The 22,107-nt window shown below is 41.8% G+C and overlaps 1 protein-coding gene across 1 annotated transcript in view; it reads right to left on the reverse strand.

Moving 5' to 3' along the window:
* Positions 1–213: 213 nt before the first annotated feature.
* Positions 214–22,107, reverse strand: part of CYP39A1 (cytochrome P450 family 39 subfamily A member 1) — a 48,282-nt gene continuing 26,388 nt past the window's right edge. Inside the window, exons 10-13 of the mRNA XM_075201321.1 lie at positions 20,083–20,171; positions 11,985–12,072; positions 3,557–3,641; positions 214–1,963 (exon numbers count right to left, since the gene is read on the reverse strand). Of these exons, the coding sequence (XP_075057422.1) occupies positions 3,570–3,641; positions 11,985–12,072; positions 20,083–20,171 (249 nt within the window). The 3' untranslated portion in view covers positions 214–1,963; positions 3,557–3,569. The remainder of the gene's footprint in view (positions 1,964–3,556; positions 3,642–11,984; positions 12,073–20,082; positions 20,172–22,107) is intronic.

Here is a 22,107-nt window from a genome sequence, read left to right on the forward strand (position 1 = left end):
TTTTTTTTTTTTAACGTTGTATTAAAGATTTCTGTCTTCCACTAAAAATCTATTGTCTTTATTAAATTATTAAAGGGGGGGGGCGGGGTGCATGTTACAGGAAAGCATCTCTTTCTTTGATTAAATGTATTGTCTTGATTTACAACGAACGTGCGGCCCTTTTGAAGGCCCGAGGTTGTCCATCACGGACACAGAACTTCCACGGTACTTAAAAGGGGTTTAATAAAATATTTTATTAGATAATATCGACATTTATCACAATTTTCTCACAGGTTAATCTAATTACACAGTAATAGTCTAATAAGAATTATAAACGTTTAAAAGAGCAGACGCACGGTACCTCCTTGCCTTTGTATTTCAAATGTGGTCTAAGAAGAACATAAAACATTATAGCGCCACATAATAAAATAAATGTATTCTCTAAGCAGTTGGGCCCTTTAAATCTCCTGCGATAAAGCCGATTTTCTAAAGCTGCTAGAAAATAAACTATCGCCGCAGCGTACTAAGGAAATATCGCCGGACAGCCGAGTTTTACGCAATGCTGGGATGTACGCATGGGTGACAAATATAGCCGGCGCACACAGGAGCAGCGGTACTGTGAGCCTTGACTTCTGGCTTCAGTTTCATCTGTTCTAAAACAAATGATATATAAAAAAAATAATGTTAGTAATATATATTTTTTTTATTTTTTTTTTAAATAATGAAAAAATGTTTTCTTTAAATAACAAACCATGTTTTCATTGAATTTATCCTGCTACCGACATCCTTAGCTGTGTAGAGGGATTCAGGGATGTAGAAGGCGGTTCAGGAATTTTATAAGCTTGGCTGAAAAGCTGCGTTTTTCAGGGAATGTTTGAAGGCTAGAGAAAAGTCTGTAACCAGGAATGGAAGCAGGTAATGAGTGTGCATGAGAGTCGCAGATCTTAGGCAGAGAAGAGATATTGTAAGACCAGGGAAGAGATGTACGTTGATGCCGTTTTGTTAATGGCTGTGAGTGATGGTAGAAGTATTTTAGATTGTATTCGAAAAAGTACAGGCAGCCAATGTAGGGACTGAGAAAAGAGCAGCGGAGGAATATTTTACAAGCAAAATTATTCTAGCTGCTGTATTCTAAATAGAATGTAGGGGTGACAGTCTGGATAGGGGAAGACCAGTAAGGAGGGAATTGCAATAGTCAATGCGGGAGATGATGAGTGCATGAACTAATAGTTTTGCAGTGTCTTGTGTGAGTTAGGTGAGTAATCTGGAAAGGTTTCTTAGATGTATGTAACTGTCCTTTGTTCCCCACATTCAATCTGGGTGTTGGCTGATGGAAAAATGATAAACTTACTTTTGGAAAGATTGAGTTTGAGTTAGCAAGAGGATATCACAGAGAAGACATTCAGTACGCTGGGCCAACACTGATGGTGAAAGATTTGGAGAGCATAGATGAACTTGTGTCTCTTTCGCATAGAGGGGATACTAAAAACCCAAAGGAGCTTATTGGTGTTCCCAGAGAAGTAGTATAGATAGAGAGAAGGTGGAGAAATCAACACTGAAAGAGTGTTTCATAAGTAGTACACAGACTTGGCTCCAGGAGGACCACATGTCGCAGCCTCCAGAGGAGTCTTCTGCCCAACAAACTAGCAAAATGCCCCATAAAAAAAAAAAGAAAAAAAAGGGGAAGCCAAGGGTCAGCCCCAGGCAGTAGTAAAGCCTAGAAGTCAGGGCAGGCAGTCAGCGCAGCAGAGGGCAGGATCCAGGAATGTTATGGATGTTTGCACAGAGAGGTAACCAGTTGTACAGGGAAGGCTACTGTGAGACTCCGGGATCTAACTAGTCTGGGAACTTCCTTGATTGGCCACATTGCAAACAACAAGTAATTAGATTCCACAGGACTCCGAACAGGTACAAAGCAGAGAACTGGAGAACGGGTGGCTGGTCTATAAGATCGCTGGTGATGGGTGGAGACCATACTTCAAATCTAGAGAGACAAGTAACAAAAATATGGTCAAATACACAGGACTGAGAATTAAGGACAACCAGATAAAAGCAGATATTCGCTACGTGTTGGCCTAGATCCTTTGTCTTCAAAACTGACGAAAACACGGAGTGGCAGTAGTTGGTCGACCTGAAACACTCTGTGCTGCCGATGACATTCGAATGTCCGAAACGGCTACAGGCTGTCCTGGTCCCACCAACTACACCTCATGTTCTCATTTGTTAAGGATAAATACAAAGGGCTCTAGTCCAAAGCAAAACACAGGGATATCATGTAGTGGTGCCACTGCCAGGAAATTTAGTGAAAATATGGATTTTGATTAAAACAAAACAATAAAGCCTCCTAAAAGTCCCAGGTCGTCCAGAATCCCTTATTAGATTCCCTCGCCTGAGACTGTACAAAATGCAGCAGCCAGGCCGTTACTGACCAGCCCCGGTCCTGCCACATAACGCCTGTTCTCTATTCCCTTAGATGGCGAATCTCTTGCAAGATTGGATTATTGACAATTAGATTAGTTCAATCTGCAGATGAATGACTGCTAGTTGTTCTTCCAATCTCCCATAATTCAAATCTGTTTTTGCAGCTCCTACTCTCAAGAACTTGATGCCTCGTACAGTCCGTGGAGCCTCCTCACTAGAACTATTCAATAACAGACTAGAAACGTACCCGTTTCTTACGCGTTTCACCAATCCCTTTATTTTCTAAAAGTAAAACAAATGCTTTCTTGCCCTCTTTTTCTTTTGTACTTTATGAATCCTTTATACCTTTTCTATTATGTGTCTATTCATTTTCAAATGTAAAGAGCTTTGAGCTCTATTGGGAGAAAAGAGCTATATGAAAATATTATTATTTTATTATTATCATCATCCAATTTCTAGTTGATTCAAAAATATTGTTGCAACTTCTCCCAGTTCCAAGATGACCTAGTTAGGTATTCTATATAAACCCTATTCTCCATTATGCCTTACAAGATCGTTTGAATTTTCCTAGATGGATCTACTCAATTCAATAACTGAAAAGGGCTCTTACACCTTCATGCAACTTTAACGACATGGGGTAAATGTATGAAATTCCGGGTTTTCTCAAATTGCTGATGTTCTGTGTTTTTATTTAAAGGGGAAATTGACTTAAATTAAAGGCAAAACCTGCCGGGCTTTATACATTTACACCACAGATCTCATATTTCCATGGGGTACCAGAGGTATATCTAGGGGTGAACATGTAGTCGGATGACTGGGAGCAGGTCATTTTTATCAAAGTCCCGCCCACAGGCCTGCGAAGTGGGCGGAGACATGTCATAATGATGCATTACTGCGTCATCAAGCTCCGCCCATCTCTTCATGTCTTTTCACACCTTCTTTGGGAAGGGGAAGGCACAGACAAGGCAAAAATCCCTATTTATACTGCAGCCTGGGCTATCTATAGGCCTCCTGCCAATACGTCTAGGAACGACAGCGCTGTGAAACAGAGGCGTGTGTGTGACCTGGACGTGCTCAGACTTCCCTTCATACAATATTTACAGAACTGACGTTACCAGATATATCACCAGGCTGACAAAAATTTTGTAATGCTCACATTTTTATAGGTTTTATTCTCTTTGTTTAAATCGAACACGACAGGGTCCGTCCGGCTGCTGGGTTCCCACTAAGTGTAGATTGCTCTGCAAAACATTAGAGACACAAACATCACTGTATATTCAGAGGCCATAACATTGCACAAAAAAATGCTGCTTGACTGAAAAAATTGGTACCTACGCATAGTACACAATGCCTCAGTGATGTCACCAGGCTGCCTTCTTATGAATATTGGCCCCACCCACAAAATGGCTGCCCCCACTGTGTAATAGACGTGGGCATACTGCTGATCAAGAAGTGTCTTGACTTTTATTTTTTTAGAATGTATCCCCTAATTCACCTGTACCACCCTGACTGTAAAATCCCCATTTTGCTCACAAAACCACTCTTTAGTCTCACAGACAAAGAGACTTGTGACACACAACACGCACAGCATCGCAATTTTACCAAACATCATTATAGTAGACTGTAATACATTCGATGCACATAATTAGTACGTTCTAATCCCTTTATTACTTCTCCGTTGTTCATTCTGTGAGCAGCAGATTGTGTTTTGTACAAAGTCTACAAGAGGAATTAAGAAAGTTTCATGAGCCGAATGTAAATCAGATGAATCCATCATTCATATCTGACCCCTCCAGACGGAGACCGTTAATCTGCCAGTTCAAAGTTGCCAAAAGATGTTTTTTGGCTTCTCTCAGAAACCATCAGATGTGCCGACATTCTCTTCACATCTGTTTTTCAAAAAGGACACGAGTCGACGCCAGGGAATCTGTGCGATGCGGGAAGCGCGTGTCGTTGTCTGTTCAGCAATGAACAATCTGTTATTGCTTGTTGTTACTGTTGTATTGACGTTATAGTTATCTATCAGGGATTTTCTCATTATCTTTTGGGATATATTGTACAAAACATTATGTGACAGCTTGAAAGGCACGAAAAAGAGCTCAATTTATAATGGAATAAATATGTTGCCGGAGATTTCCTAGCTAATTTAGGGTGCTCAATATTGACAGCTGTATATTAGTATTTTAAGGTGTATAAAGTGTTTTGTGCTCTTACTTTGCTTTTCTTATGTTCCCCATACTTGCCAACTTTTCCTCATTGGCTTCAAGGAGATCGCAGGGGAGGCGGGCATGCAGGGGCGGGGCTTGATGAATCGCATCATTTTGGCACCGCCCCCTAAACAATTGTCACCATTTTGGCCAATTACAGCAGGGGCGGAGCTAAGATGACACAATATTTGCGTCATCAATCCCCGCCCCACGCCACTTATCTATCGCGGGAGCGAGAACCGGGAGGTGGCCCTGCTCTCCCGGGAGGTCTCCCAGATATTCGGGAGTCTCCCTGACATTCCAGGAGAGTAGGCAACTATGCGTTAAAGAAAAGCAGCTAATGAATCTCTAGAGACTGAAGTGTCTTTTACATTTCTGTCTTCCTTACTGAAGTCATGTTGTCTTACCTGTCAGTCTTTGATTAAATCTTGGTCTCCATGAAAATGGCCAACTCCATAGGCATGAATACATGGACATAGGACACAATTTCTGAACTGTGTCATCATGCCACAGATGGCGAAGCCAACCACATCTTGTACTGGCTCAGCATCAGGGAGAAGGCCAGACTCTTCAGGGAGTGAGGGAGTTCACCCTTATTTCAGGGAGTCTCCCTGACATTCAGCGAGAGTTGGCAAATATGATGTTCCCTGAGTAAACAGGTTCTCGCCATTTCCTGTCACATGACTCATCCTGTAAGTGTTCCATGATGGAATGTCCAGTTTGTAATAAGAGTATGCACAGAACTGCAATTCATTTACGCTTTTGTGAGTGGGTTCAGATTAGAATAACATTCATGGTGGAAAGTAAAATGTAATTTCAATATATGACCTCCCTCTTCATTATTGTCAAGTTTTCCTTTTTCCTTCTAAAAGCCTCATTAGATCATGAGTGCAAATGGGATTTTATTTTATGTGTCACATTTGTGTACTCAAATGTTTTTAGAACAAAGGTATTTTGGGTAAAAAAAAAAAGAAGTACTTATCTGCATCAAATGTGCCTGGAAGGTGCAAAGGGCATCATACTAAAAGCATAGACTGAAGTACCCGTATAAAGCATTATATGGGAGGAAAGAAGTAGTGTAGACAAAAACCCTTCCAATATGCCTTCCATGCCTGGAACCTCATTTAAACATCTTATCCTCCAACACAAAATCTTAATTTTACATAGACGGTGCATAAGTACCTCAAGCTCACATTTAGTCAAGAATTCCCCAATATGCCCAGCTAATCTCATCTGCTGCACCCCTTGCAGTTATTGACATCTTGATGCGCTTGTTGTGGTCCAAAGATCTGCGACCCGTTTTTGCAGGCTCGATAGCAAAGAAAACGTGGATCACAATCAGTAATCAGGAGATTGGTCAAACAAGCCGGGGTCTGTAACAAAGGAAAGGACCACTGGAAACCAGAACGTTGGAGCAAGGATGGAGCCTTATACTCTAGCACTGAGAAGTGCTCAGAGTGCTCTTTAAAGATAGGAACTGTTTGAATTTGGCGCTTGATGATGTCAGCGGTCACCTGACTCAGGGAAGGGGACAAAGGAATGAAATAGATGTGAGCCCACTTCTATACATCGAAGCGGGGTGCAGCGCAGCTGCTCGGGTAGGTGACACGCAGTTGCGATGTGGAAAAAAAAGGTTTTGTGTTCAGACAGCTTTCTGGCACAAAGTTCTAAGCAATATGTGTAGTAAATCTAACATTGCCCCACGTTAATAAAAACCATCCCTACAGTGCAGTGTGGCTGATATTTAACAGTATGAACTGACCATCTTGTTAAATGATCGTTGGTGCAAAATACAGAGAAAACCAGAAGCTTGGGTGAAAGTTCACCTTTCAGCAGGACGATGACCCCAAAGCACAAGGCAAAACTAACACTGGGACTAGCGCACGAACAACAAGGTGAATGTCCTATAATGGCCCAGCCAAAGATTGATCTCAATCCAATTGAGACTCTACAGTGCTATTTGAGGTGTACACCTGACTAAACTGAACAACCTGGAAGGATAGGACCTAAATAGCTCCCGAACAGCGTGCGTATTTACCACAAAAGACGGAAAGCTTTTACTGCTGCAAAACGGAGCCTCTGCAAAATATATAAGTAGGGAGTTGAATACTTATGCAAATGCTCTTAGTTATTTTTTTTTCTTAGCATTAAAACAAAGATTAAAAAAAGATCTAATTTTACGTTTCATTGCCTTGAAATAAAAATACCAGAGAACAAACTTTCAGTGTGGGATTTGTTATTCAGTAAAGAAAAAATGATCAAGGGTGTAAATACTTTTGCAAGGCACTGTATATAAAACTGTTGGACAGAATTTATCGCTACAATAAGCAGTGATTAAAAAAAAAAAAAGTAACATCAACGACATTGGCTGTGGGATTTGATGTGTTGTCACATTGGAGTCTTACATATACAGAGTAAGATTACGAAGAGGTCAGGGCTAAATGCATGGCTCAGTAATGTCATAGTTTTCTAGTGAATGGATAGGGTGCACTTTCAAAATGGCTGCCTCCACTGTGTGTTGTTCAGTTAAAGGTACTTAGATATTGCCCAGTGCAGTGTGGCTGAGAGACTCTTGTGCTTGGTATCTATTCTCTACAGAGGAATTGGGAGCATTTCTGTCCCCTCATTTAGGAAAGAATCTAAGGAACGTGGGAAGGGAGCTTCACGTCCCTGAGACGGTTACGGATGAATTTCCAATTGTGAAGCCAGTGACAATCTTACAATTGCCTTTTTGATGCAGCTATTTGTGTGTAATTAGTAAAACAAACGAAACCCTTCTTACAAAAAGGGACTGTGTTTATTTAAATATGCATTTTACGCTTCAAATGTACTGATAAAAATTCTGCCGTAAAAAAAAAGCGTATTTGTGTGTGTTAAGTCACAAGTATATCAATGTAAGCGTCATCTGCGTTTCGGAGTATGCTCATTGTTATTTCATACAAGATGCAAGAAAAGGGACTTGTGTCCGAATCTGAATCAGACCCAAAATGTATTTAAATGCAAACATTCCAACATCCGTCTTTTATCACTTTATAAATCCTGAGGGAATCTTCTTTCCTGCAGTAGTCCAAATGCAAATGGTAAATTAATAATCAGAATAGTTTGCAGACATACAGCCAAGCAGAAGCGACAAGATAGTGCTTCTGGTATCATCACTATCAGCTTTACACCAGGCTTCTGGTACCCTCAAAAAATGAGGGACGCAGGACATTTTTATTTGGGCAAATGCATTTTATTTCCCCACAAGGCCGGTGTTTGAGGTGGGTAAATCAGGCAATTGCCAGAGACTTCAAGTGACGAGGAGCACCCGGCTGGATGAAGGAGTCAGTGAGGAAGTGGGGGGTGTAAGCCACTGCGTATGTTAAATAAGCGGCTAAGTTTTAGGGAGGGGAGTCAATTCCACGCAACGAGCTGCCGGACATCCTGGTGTTGTTCGGCTGCGCTAATTTTACTATGGTACCTGAACAGCATGGATTTTGCTGCACACCTTTATGGGGTAGCCGTGGAGCGCCCTCACAATCGTTCCTGAGGCATATTATGTGGAACTGAATTTTCCATTAGACCTGACAACTATTAGGGTTTGGCATATTAAACTTGGAACCAGTTGTGGCTCGAAATATTATATTTAGCATTGGATATGGGTCAACGTTCCATGCTTGGAAGCAGATACGGCTCAGTGCATCATGCTTGGAAGCAGATACGGCTCAGTGTGTCATGCATGGAAGCAGATACGGCTCAGTGCATCGTGCTTGGAAGCAGATACGGCTCAGTGTGTCATGCTTGGAAGCAGATACGGCTCAGTGCATCGTGCTTGGAAGCAGATACGGCTCAGTGTGTCATGCATGGAAGCAGATACGGCTCAGTGCGTCATGCTTGGAAGCCGATACGGCTCAGTGTGTCGTGCTTGGAAGCAGATACGGCTCAGTGTATCATGCTTGGAAGCAGATACGGCTCAGTGCATCATGCTTGGAAGCAGATACGGCTCAGTGTATCGTGCTTGGAAGCCGATACGCCTCAGTGTGTCGTGCTTGGAAGCAGATACGGCTCAGTGCGTCGTGCTTGGAAGCAGATACGGCTCAGTGCGTCATGCTTGGAAGCAGATACGGCTCAGTGCGTCATGCTTGGAAGCAGATACGGCTCAGTGGATCATGCTTGGAAGCCGACACGGCTCAGTGTATCATGCTTGGAAGCAGATACGGCTCAGTGTATCATGCTTGAAAGCGAATACGGCTCAATGTATCATGCTTGGAAGCCGACACGGCTCAGTGTATCATGCTTGGAAGCAGACACGGCTCAGTATATCATGCTTGGAAGCCGACACGGCTCAGTGTATCATGCTTGGAAGCAGACACGGCTCAGTGTATCATGCTTGGAAGCAGACACGGCTCAGTGTATCATGCTTGGAAGCAGACACGGCTCAGTGTATCATGCTTGGAAGCAGACACGGCTCAGTATATCATGCTTGGAAGCAGACACGGCTCAGTGTATCATGCTTGGAAGCAGACACGGCTCAGTGTATCATGCTTGGAAGCAGACACGGCTCAGTATATCATGCTTGGAAGTAGACACGGCTCAGTATTTTATACTTGGAAACAGACATGGCTCAATGATGTTTTAGCCCTGCCCTGCTGTAAAGAAGACCAGGGCCCCACTATGATGTGACCATGCCTCAGTCTCTGTTCCAAAAATTGGAATGTTGATAGTTGTGCTTCACAGTCCATCCTGAAACCACTGTAGTACAATCCCCTTCATTCATGTGAACTTTTCCCATTCTTTCTCCTAAAATACTGCTTGTTAGTCTCCTTAATTTATTACATTATTCAAGAATGGGGAGAAAAAAATGCTCAGAATACCTTTATTCCAAAAGCCCCTGCTATACCCTTTAAATCTCATTTATATAATCACTTCCCACAACACAAAAACATATTTTTGCATGTGTGCCAAGGCAAAATGTTGTACCCACTACAGACTCTACCACCTTGGCCCATAGATCTATGTATGAAAATGCTGCTGCAAGACTGATCTTCCTCTCTCACCGCCCCACATCTGCTGTAACACTCTGCAAATCCCTACACTGACTCCCGGTGTCCTCCAGAATCAAATTCAAATTACTCACTTACCTACAAAGCCCTCAACACCACCCCTGCATACATCTCAAATCTAATATCTCCCATACTCTCCCTCCCGCCCTCTTAGATCTACCTCTGATCTGCACCTTGTCTAGTCTCTGGTAACCACCTCTCACTCCCGCCTACAAGACTTCTCCCGTGCTGCTCCTCACTTATGGAATTCCCTACCACGCCCAATCAAAACCCATTTCTTTATTAGAGCTGACCTTATCCCCGATAATTCTATGAGCCACACTCGCTCCTCTTGTTTCAGCTGTGTCCTCCTCCACTTAGAATGTAAGCTCTCTAATGAGCAGGGTCCTCTGTACACTTTGTTTTCATGTCTGTCTTGTATGTCATTGTTTTATGTATGTCCTATTTTCCTTTCTGTCTGGCACTGCGGAACACTACGATATTATATAATAATAATAATAATAATAATATGCACTACCACGTGAAAAAGACTTTTGCACAACATCACAAAACGGCATTACTGCTGAATGCACATGGCTTTATAAATATCCCTATAGCCCGTAACAACAGAGGTTTGCAGTCAGCATGTATTGTGGAGTCGGCATTATGTTATATGATAAAAAAACTTTAGCAATACCAGTCAAGGTCATCATTCCTTCAGTGTAGTGGAACGAATCCAGCACATACACAGCTCTCAACACTCCTTTTCCCCTTTCAATCTCTGATTCATGCGACAGCAATGACAAGTATGTGAGGCAATGGATGGCATCACATCACACCGCTGCCTTCAGGGGTGACCTGGACTTTCCACTGTGACACTGGGCTGATTGAGTTAACGAGATGCCCTGCGCACCGCATAACACTTTGTGCCAAGGGACTAAATTAACTTGTGACAAACTATTGTGTATGGAGGAGGTGGGATATTAAAAGCTCACACCGAAAAACATCTGTAAAATGTTTCAGGAGAAAAAAAAACACAGTTTAAAGGGCCATTAAATAAATGTACAGCACAAGCTGCTCTATATAAAGTAATAAACAATCACAGATATGTATGTGGAAGTTCCCACACCTTAACGGAACTTCAGATGGTAGACATTGGGTCCCACATTAAGGCCAAATTAAATATAAAGGTTCAACTTTGCTCCTGGACAAACCACGTTACAATGTAAAGGGTGCAAATTATTTTTATTTTGCATGCAGGGAAAACACTGTCTGCTTTGGCATGTAGCACTCAAATAATGGATAGCCTCAGTTGTACACCACATTTTAGAGCTGAGCTAGGATATACACCTCCCAAATCTGTCTACAGGTTTTAAATTTGGGTTTTGCCAAGGAGCAAAATTGGAAAAGATTTCCGCACTGGACTATTTAGCTACAACAATGACAATGTTTAAACCGTATGATGCGAGCAGACAGTACAGACTGAAAACACATAAACTACAATCTGAGCTGCACAAAAGCTACAAGTCTGAACCCTATTTAAACCATACCCGCCAACTTATGGCAGTCGCCATCCGGGAGCTGCTGGGGGGAGGTGGGCATGTGGAGGGGCGGGGCTCAGATAAATCACGTCATTTTGCCCCCCCTTACGTAATGACGCAAACACGTCATTTTACAGCGGGGGGAAGGGCCAAATGCAGTGATTCTCAGAGAATGGCGGCATTTTGGATCTAATTCTGCCCATTTCACTAGGAAGTGGGCAGATGCGGGAGGCTGCCATACTCTCCCGGGAGACCCACCCCATATCCAGGAGTTTCCCGGACATTCCGTAAGAGTTGGCAAGAATGATTTAAACCAATCAGCCATGCTTTGCAGTACTTAGTGCACTGTTATACATATGGGGGGCAAATAATTGTTCTGAAGAGATGAATGGATAAAGTGCTGAAAACATTGCAACAGCTGCAAGATTGGCAGCTTAGAAAGATGGAGATTGTGAGGCCAGGGGGTAAACGTATTAAGTTTCGATTTCTGCAAGTCCCCGGAAATCGGCGACTCTGCAGGGGAAATTTGAAGCGGCGATGGCTTGTAAAGGCAACACCGCTTTAAAAGTCCCCTGCAAAGTCGCCGATTCCTGCGACTTGCAGAAATCTCAACTTAACACATTTACCCCCAGTCGTCACACTGCCTTCCCACTGACATTAATATTTCCAAAGATCTATATCCCGTTACAGGTATTGATCTTTAATAGTGAAATACTTCAACACAGTTTTTCTATTTCGATAACTCTTGTCTTTATAATGAAGTTCAGGAAATGCAGAAATAACTGTTATGCCCCATAAATAAACTAACCAAGTACCTCTTTAGGAAAGGGATCCAGCAGCTGGAATTCATACTTGTACAGGAACAATACAACCAGCATCTGGATTTCCATCAATGCAAACCACCTGAATGAAGCAAGGGAACAACATGAGCTCAGCTATGTGTAATGCTTTATGTTAGATCTCAGACAGAGAATATAAAACAATGGCCCTAAACAATAAAACAGGGAACTTAACCTTTAGAGAACTCTATGTTCTAGACAGATTGGTTTATTGTCGTTGCTCTTAGATACAACAGATCCACTGTGTGGGTAAAACTGTATCCAATACCCACACTTGAGATTATTTGTGTTTGTATCTACTGGGAAAGAAAAAAATCTGCTGGTAATTTGATGGTGGCGTTTGCCTTTTAATTTTCAACGGTTTAATAATTAAACTGGTTGATCACCTATTTCCAATAACGTATTATGTTACAGCTGCAACCCAACTTGTTAATTAGTGGGGGTCATTTAAGACTGTAGACTTTATTAGTCTAACATGCACTTCACAGATCAAAAACAAGGTCTCAGATTGCTACAGGTTACAACGTTCTGCAGTATATGTACCACGTGATGCGTCATTATGTGCTGAAAACACTGCAACAGCTGCGTGGTCGACAGCTTAGAAAGATGGAGATTGTTATGCAACTCATACACTGGTAAAAACTGCAAATATGCCTTTTTGCAGCCAACTCTACATCAGGCCCTAAATGATACTTTACTTTTTGAGAGAATCTTCACACAAGGCTATATTATTAATTAATATAGCCCAAATAATATTATGGCGGTTTGAAAAATATTATTCATGATTTTCAATTGCATTATGGTTGAAATATGGTATTTCAAAGTATCCTTTTACCAGAAAAATAGTCTTAGCAGACAGATATAACTTATATAATATACAAACAAACAACTAAAAAAACAATAAAAACAACTTCAACAAGTTGGATGAATGAAGTTTCGATCATGGAATGGGATGTCACACACATCTGGGAAAGACCGGGCTTGTATTGCGGATCTGTGACCTTGACCATTATATTATGCCATACCTAAATGCAAACTGCAGCTCTCTGTCTGATGTGGAACCACAAGTGATCCTGCACTAGCACCTACCTCTGGACCATGTAAGTACAGGAACAATTTTAGGATGCTGCATTTGATAGTGCTATGGATACTTTTCAAAATAACTCATATAATTGGGGAAGGGGAGTAATAGTGGTCTGGGATCTAAGTGACCCCTTACATTACACCAGATGCAGGCAATATGTGGCTTTCCAGTTCTTTTGGCGTTATGAGCTACAGTATTCCCTTCAATCCATTAATAGGCAGGACATGCTGGGACTTGCGGTTCCACAACTGATAGAGCGCCAATGCTTGCCTTAATTTATATTTTTATAGATTTTGTTTTATTGGTTGGGTTTATTCAGTAGTGGTCATGGGTGTCGACAACTCCTTCCAGCGTTTCCACTTACAGTCCTCCCCCCGTTTTTCCTGGGTTTTTCGCAGCTTCTCAGGAAAAACCTGGATGAGATCAGGAAATCTGGAATTTGAAAGTGAAAACACTGCACTTGATCACTATACATTATCCCTGATCTCAGCAACAAACCTACCGTATTTCCCCATGTATAAGACGCACCTTTTTACCCAAAATTTTGGGTCTAATAACTGGGTGCGTCTTATAAAGGGGTAGTAGCACTTACCCTGTCAGATGACTCCTCTGTCCGGTAGAGTCTTCTCTCTGTCTGATCCTGATGCTGGAAACCCGATTAAGGTTTCCACCTTGACAAGGTCCTGAAAGGCATTCTTTCAGGACCTTGAGGTCCTGAAAGGATTGTCAAGGTCCTGAAAGGACATCCGGACATTGCAGAGAGGACCTTAATTGGGTTTCCAGCATCAGGATCAGACAGAGAGAAGACAGAAGACTTTACCAGACAGAGGAAGCATCTGACTAGGGTAAGTCAGAATTCACTATATCGTTGTCTCTCCACTGTATAAGCTGCACAAATACTCTGTGAAAAAATTGAGGATAATGTTTATCCTCAATTTTTTCACATGATTTATATAGGTGCGTCTTATACAGTGGAGCGTCCTATACATGGGGAAATACCGTACTTCCAATCTCTCATCTACGCTCAGGCTTCTAACCCCAAACGCCTCTTTGACACATTTAAATCTCTTCTGAATCCTCCTGCCCCAAATCCTTCAACTAACATCAGTGCACAGGATCTTGCTTCCTATTTCAAGGACAAAATTGATAAGATCAGACTTGAAATTATATCATATCCCTTGACAAGCAATCAGCTCAATTCCTTTGTAGCACCCTCTGACACGATCTCTTCATTTGATCCCACAAATGAAGAGGAAGTTTCTATACTTTTCTCATCTTCCTACTCTACCTCCTGTCCTCTTGATCCCATTCCCTCACAAATTGGTATGTCCCTGTCTCCTGTGCTCATTCCCCCTCTAACTAAAATCTGTAATCTATCTCTTTCTACTGGTGTGTATCCATCACTATTCTAGCATGCAGTGATTACTCCCATTTTAAAAAAACAAAATTCTGACCCCAACTCTCTCGTAAATTACCGCCCCATCTCCCAGCTCCCATGCCCCTCCAAAGTTCTCAGAATTGCCTACACTCGCCTCACACACTTTCTTACAGCAAACAACCTATTATATCCTCTTCAGTCAGGCTTTCGCTCTCAGCACTCCACAGAGACTGAGCTGACCAAGGTTGTAAATGACTTGATCACAGCAAAAAATAATAATCATTACTCTCTTCTAATTGTCCTGGATCTCTCTGCTGCATTTGACACTGTTGACCACTCTCTCCTCATACAAATGCTACAATCCCTAGGTCTTGAAGGCACTGTCCTATCCTGGTTCTTCTCCTACCTATCTAATCGCTCTTTCAGTGTTAATTTCTCTGGATCCACCTCTGCCGCCGCTTCCTTTATCAGTTGGAGTTCCACAAGGCTCAGTCCTAGGTCCTGCTATTCTCTATCTACACCACTTCTCTTGGAAAACTAATAAGCTCCTTTGGATTTCAGTATCATCTCTATGCGGATGATACACAAATTTATCTATCCTCTCCTGATCTCTCACCATCTGTGTTGTCTCGCGTTACTGACTGTCTTTCTGCTATTTCATCTTGGATGTCTTCTCGCCAACTCAAACTCAACCTTTAAAAAACTGAATTAATAATATTCCCACCCAAAAACAAGTTCCCTGCCTGACATTTCTATTTCTGTTGATAACATGACCATAAATCCCACCCCGCAGGCTCGTTGCCTAGGTGTAATCCTTGACTCACAACTATCGTTTATTCCCCACATCAACTCTATATATGTAAATCATGTTAAATACATCTAAAGAACATTTCCAGAATACGCACATATCTGACACAAGACACCGCAAAAACATTAATTCATGCACTCATCATCTCCCGCATTGACTATTGCAATTCCCTCCTTACTGGTCTTCCCAAAGTCAGACTTGAACCCCTACAATCTATTTTGCATGCAGCGGCTAGATTGATTTTTATTGCAAACCGTTATTCCTCTGCTGAGCCACTCTGTCAGTCTCTACATTGGCTGCCTGTATTTCAACGAATCCAATATAAAATTCTTCTACTAACATATAAGGCCATCAACAAAATTGCACCAACATACATCTCCTCACTTGTCTCAAAATATCTCGACACCTCCGTTCTGCACAAGTTCTACGTCTCTCTTCCAATCTCATCACATCCTCCCATTCTCGGTTACAGGATTTATTCCGGGCTGCACCCACTTTGTGGAATTCCCTCCCTCGCACAGTAAGACTTTCCTCTAGTCTTCAAACCTTCAAGCGTTCACTGAAAACTCACCTCTTCAGACAAGGTTATGATATTCCTCAACCACCATCTTAATTCCCTAGATTACCTTATTACCATCCTCTAAACAGCTAACGCAAGACAACAACCCTCTGACCAACATTGCAACACACACAGCCCACTCAGTACTTTTACCTTTGCAGTCTGGCTGGTCCATTGTGCAATATGATGTAGCACATGCCCTTGTGTTTCAAACTCCCATTGTCCTATAGATTGTAAGCTTTCGAGCAGGGTTCTCTTACCTCTCTGTCTGTATGTATTACCCAGTATTGTCTTATTAATGTTTGTTCCCAATTGTAAAGCGCTACGGAATTTGCTGACGATATATAAATAAATGTTGATGATGATGATGATGATGATGAACTGTGGGTCGACACCCCGAGTTTGGAAAGGATCTGGGGCCTGATTCATTAAGGATCTTAAATTAAGAAATTTCTTATTTCAGTCTCCTGGACAAAACCATGTTACAATGCAAAGATTGCAAATTAGTTTTCTGTTTTGCACATAAGTTAAATACTGACTGTTTTTTCATGTAGCACACAAATATCAACTTTAAATTTCAGTGTACAAATAAGCTATCAAGTATTTGTGTGCTACATGAAAAAACAGTCAGTATTTAACTTATGTGCAAAACAGAAAACTAATTTGCACCCCTTGCATTGTAACATGGTTTTGTCCAGGAGACTTAAATAAGAAACTTCTTAATTTAAGATCCTTAATGAATCAGGCCCCCAGTTTTTATATGTAGTGAGATGGAGGTATGATTTGCAAATATGCGGGACTCCAGTCAGGAAATAATAATCACTAGGCTCGTGGAGGAAGTACAGTTAAATAAATAAACTCTGGCTGCAATTTTAAGAATACAAAAAGACATTTATTGGGGTTGTCTTCTCTTTCAACCCTTGTCCTGCAAAAATAAACTCTGACCTTATGGTAGGGGAATTGGTCATATTAAAGCACGCAGCCACATTCACAGGGCAATGTTATTCATTGTCAAGATTAAACACTTCTCCAAAGAAGGATGTGGCATAATGACTTGGTCAACAATATGAGATAACAGGCGTCATCTCTCGCACTTGATTGGCTCGTCTAGTATAAGTATGGAAGAAATAAAAATCACACTAGAAAAGCTACAATATAATAGTGATTGGAACATACAAATTAGGCAGGAGAGGCTGTTATGTGGATATGCACCGATTACCCTATTACCACCCTCTACACAGCTAACGCAAGACAACAACTTTCTGACCAACATTGCCACACACACAGCCCACTCAGTACTTTTACCTTTGCAGTCTGGCTGGTCCATTGTGCAATATGATGTAGCACATGCCCTTGTGTTTCTAACTCCCATTGTCCTATAGATTGTAAGCTTGCGAGCAGGGTTCTCTTACCTCTCTGTCTGTATGTATTACCCAGTATTGTCTTATTAATGTTTGTTCCCAATTGTAAAGCGCTACGGAATTTGCTGGCGCTATATAAATAAATGTTGATGATGATGATGATGATGAAAACATGGAAATGCATGATAAAAACAAAATAGTGTTGACTGGGACAACCTATCAAAGATTCCGCTTGTGATCAGAATTGTTTATCTAAGTACAGTGAAGTTTTTACATCCACATATGACATAATAAGGAGGAGGTATTTATGATAACTGGTGGACACACAGAAAAGGTGGTGTAACCGTGTGTCCATGGCAACCAGATTGTTACAATTTTTCATTACAGTGAAGAAAATGAAAGTAAAATGTGTCACTGTTAGTGACTCGGAGGCCTATTTCTGAACCGCTTTTTACGCATGATTTGGGCATTTATAAATAATCTAGGAATGTAAGAAAAGAATAACGCAGGAGATATCTCTAGGCAAAGTACCGCACAGTCCAGCAGGCCCCATAATACTATATTGTGACTGCAGTGTCGGCAATTTTATCAAGCTCTAAAAAGCTTAGTTCTCGTAGATTTATCCCGATGACCAACGCCATCTCGTTAGCCATTCAATCCTATGGGGAGAGCGTGGCACTGAATTGCCAGTAAGAGTCCTCTGTCACCAATGACAGATGATAGAGGACAATAATATGAAACATCTTAAATAGGCCCCTCAGTTACTTGTTCACCTGTTTTCAGAAATACCAGATCTGTTTTACTGCAGATTTTCAAGTCATTCCCCCCAGTTCTGAGAGTGCTAAAAATAAACCCACAAAGGTCAAGGTCAGAAGATTTTGATTTCATAATACTGATTAGTCAGACAGGTCTATAAAACACCAGAGGAAAGTAAGCACACAAAAACCCAATATATTACAAGTATTTGAGCGTGTTATTAGTCTCCCTCACCACATACTAGAAATATGACAGGTCTTCGGATATATGCATCAAAACGACTAAAAAGGAAACGTTGAGGTGATGCCTAGAGCAACCAATCAGATGCTAGATACCATGTTCTAGAATGCACTAGATAAATGATAGCTATAATCTGATTGGTTGCTATGGGCAACGTCTACACTTTTCCATTTTAGAAGGTTTGATACATTACCCCCCTGGTGTGTCTGTAGAAGTAGAAGAAGAGGGAAGGCTTAAAAGTTTCAGCCTATCAAGTCACTAGGAAGCCGTGACATCACAGCGAATCGATACATTTGTTCCGCCCACTGTGTGTATAAAATGGGACAGTAGAAGTAAAGAAAAGTTGCATCATACAATTTCCCACTTTTGCTTTTTGGCCTGTATGTGGGGCCAAGGGATCTGGTCCAAGTGGTCCAAGCTTCACAGAGCCAGCAATGGCCTAAAGGGCCCCCTTCCTAGTGGCTGGCCGCTCCCCAGGGACTAGCCCCCTGCCCTGATTGGCTCAGCTCCCTGTCTGTCAGACTAGAGCAGATGATTAATTCTCCTAGAACTCTGCTTTATTCAAACTGGAGGGAGGATTCTAAAATACCTGACAGGCAGGTCAGGGAATAGCATGAAAAGACATTGACAAAGACACAAATCTCCATAACTCGACCATTGAACATAATACAGATTTACATGAATAATCATCATCAGCTATTTATATAGCGCCACTAATTCCGCAGCGCTGTACAGAGAACTCACTCACATCAGTCCCTGCCCCATTGAGGCTTACAGTCTAAATCCCCTAACATACACACAGACATACACACACACACACACACACACAGTAAGAGAGAGACTAAGGGCAATTTGATAGCAGCCAATTAACCTACCAGTATGTTGTTGGAATGTGGGAGGACACCCACGCTAACACGGGGAGAATGAATAATGTGATGAAAATAAAAATGTTTGGCCACTGGATACAATTCCTATAAAGCAACAAGTTATGTTTCCTTAGCCAACATAAACGGGGGACATTTCTAAAAAAAAACGAATGCACAGGAAATAAAAAATTACGTAAACAATAGCAACCTAGAGGAAAGGAGAAGGGGGAGACAGAAAGTTGTCCGCTTTTCCAGGCACTAAAAACCTGGAGAAGTTTTAAAGTTCACAGCCTGCAAAGTCCAATGCAGCAGAGCGGACGGCTACTGAGGCTGGGCCAATCAGATGCATCCAACATTCAGTGCAGACCACACACGTCTCAAATAAATGATTGCGGACCTGCTTTAAAGTTGGACGTATTAATGCAACTTTCGCAAAATTGGGCGCACTGCGCATGCAGACAACTTGCGCCAGTATCCTGAGTTTAGAGTATCTTATATTTATATGCTTGAAGAGGGGGGAGTAACGTACGTTCACGTGTATGTTCAGCGGAGCAAGTGTGTTGAGATGCCAACCAACCGTACAGATGCGTCCAATTTTGATTTGCACGTATATTTCATACAAGCATCGGGCCTGGTGCAAGTTTTCAAGTTGATGACGATGAAGGAATTATTTCTGTGCTGGCCATGTAATTGTGCACTAGATTTAAAGTTGTACGTACCATAGGATAAGAACCAATCAAAATACGGCATCAGAAATGTAAGTGTACAGATGGAATCTTACATTCATCTGTATTCTAGTTGGGGGGAGGGGGAGGGGTTACAAAATACAAAAAAAAAACAAAAACATTATTATTGGCCGGAAGCTCTTCTGTAACAATTACTACCATGGAATAAGTAAATGCAGGGCCGGTTTATCCCAATTATCAGGTTGTTTAAACGTTGTCTATGATTAGACAAGCAGTCTGGGGCAAGCTGCCCCTCCTTGTGTCTGAGGATAAATACAGCCAGCCTGTGATACTGACCTTCCAGGACACTGATATTTTCCTCCGCCAAAGGCTACAAAACCATTTAGGAAAACATTCTTCTCTATATTTGCTTTTTTCCAACGTTCCTGTGGGAAGAAAATATAATTTGCTTTTCCAATGAGGCCTTAAGTAAATAATCCGAGTTCTATGGACACAAAAAAAAAAAAAAGACTTTATACTCAAAGCTGCGGATCTGGGCTAAAAATGGTCATTTTCCCTAAGTTTGAAGATAGACTCTTACAGGAAGCTTAAAGGGGAAAAAAAATCAATGTTCAGAGAGAATAATAATAATTGTACGACTCATTATTATTATTATAGTTATCCATGTGTGGTACAGGGTTAAAGTGCTGAGCCTTCTCCATTCTCTCTAACAGTGTCCTGTTTAGTCTTTGCACAGAACAATTGTGCATTGTGGGGTTTGTTTAATAACATGTCAGTGTATAAAAACATGCACCCTCCATGACAACCAATCAGATTGTGACATTTCTAGTACAGATTAGAAGCAGAGAAGGTTAGAGGAGCAGGATCCAAGGTACTTACTGCACATAGTCAGGGCTTGTGTAGATCGGTGGAATGATCCAATTTGTCCATGGTTTACATTCAAGAATGTTGGTAAGTATGAGGGTAAATTATTATTTAACTATTTTATGATTTGTATTATACCATCACCCAGAAGGTCAAAATAGACCTTGGGAAAATATCTAATTATAGTAACTGTGCTTTTTCTAATTGCAGCTGGTATATCAATTACGGTCAGGACAAAAATATGGCCAAAACCTTTTTGTGCTACAGAAAGCTAATTAGTGGTTTTTTTTAGAAACAGTACCTCACCCCTGATCACATGGTCACTGGGGTCCCAAAGGGTGAAAGTCCCTATTTGTGCTATTGAACAGCAGCAGTGACCGTTAGGCCAGGTACCATTATAGACCGTTATTCTTCTCTCCTACACCTCACCCCCAGTCCTGATTGTCACAGTGCACTGAAAGGTTCCAAACAAAATAGCAAAAATAGCCACCAGACTGATTAGATTTCCATCCATCCCACAGACACTGGCAGTGGACAGGGCATCGCAAGAACTGACAGCGCACACGATGTGCTTACCCTTAGGCCCCTCACCCCTAACACGAACAGAGAGTAACCAACGTACACACACACAAGACATGTGAAGATCAGGCTTCCCGCTTCAACTCTGTATAATTTCAGTTTTTAGTACATTGGTCATTTATCATTCTGAAGCAAAACCTAACTGGCCTTATATTTAGTACATGCATCATACCAACTGAATCAAGTTATTGCGCCCCTCTGTCTGACATCAGGGTCTATGGGTGGACTTCAGTGTAGGGGTGTAATTAGACATTTGTAGGGCCCATAGCAAAACTTTGGTGAGGCCCTCCATGGTGTATACCTTACATGTAAACATGGGGCATTGCACCCCTGAAGTGGACCCCTGCATTTAAATACCTGGGTATATGGATTTCTAATTATATGAGTCAATATGTGGAACGCAATCTCCAACCTCAGTTTGATTATCTTAAAAGCCGGGTTCAGGCGTGGAAACAGTTGCCATTGACAGTCACGGGTAGAATTAACTCAGTAAAAATGATCCGTCAGCCGAAGTTTCTATATGTGTTAGAGCAGTCGCCAATCTACGTCCCTCATAGTATATTCTGTACTATTGATCGTCTCATATCCTCATTGGTATGGGCGGACAAGAGAGCCCGTGTCAAGTTCACTACTCTGTGTTGCTCCCGGAGGTCGGGGGGGTCTGGCTCTACCGAGTCTGTGGCTTTATTATTTTGCCTCCCATATTGGCGCATGGCTGCGGTCTCGGGTGGGCTCAGACCTAGTTTCTATGACGGGTTTAGGCATTCACGGACGCAGTTCCTTTTTGCTGGTAGGAAGTCTAGGGGTGATCCCCCCCTGGTGACTGAGGCTCTGAGAGTGTGGCAGGTCTCGCTTCAAATTGCGGACGATTCAGGCTATGACCCGTGCACCCATCTCTAGGACAATCCAGAATTTGGT

This window comes from Mixophyes fleayi, chromosome 3 (genome assembly GCF_038048845.1).
Source record: "Mixophyes fleayi isolate aMixFle1 chromosome 3, aMixFle1.hap1, whole genome shotgun sequence".
Lineage (NCBI taxonomy): Eukaryota > Metazoa > Chordata > Amphibia > Anura > Limnodynastidae > Mixophyes > Mixophyes fleayi.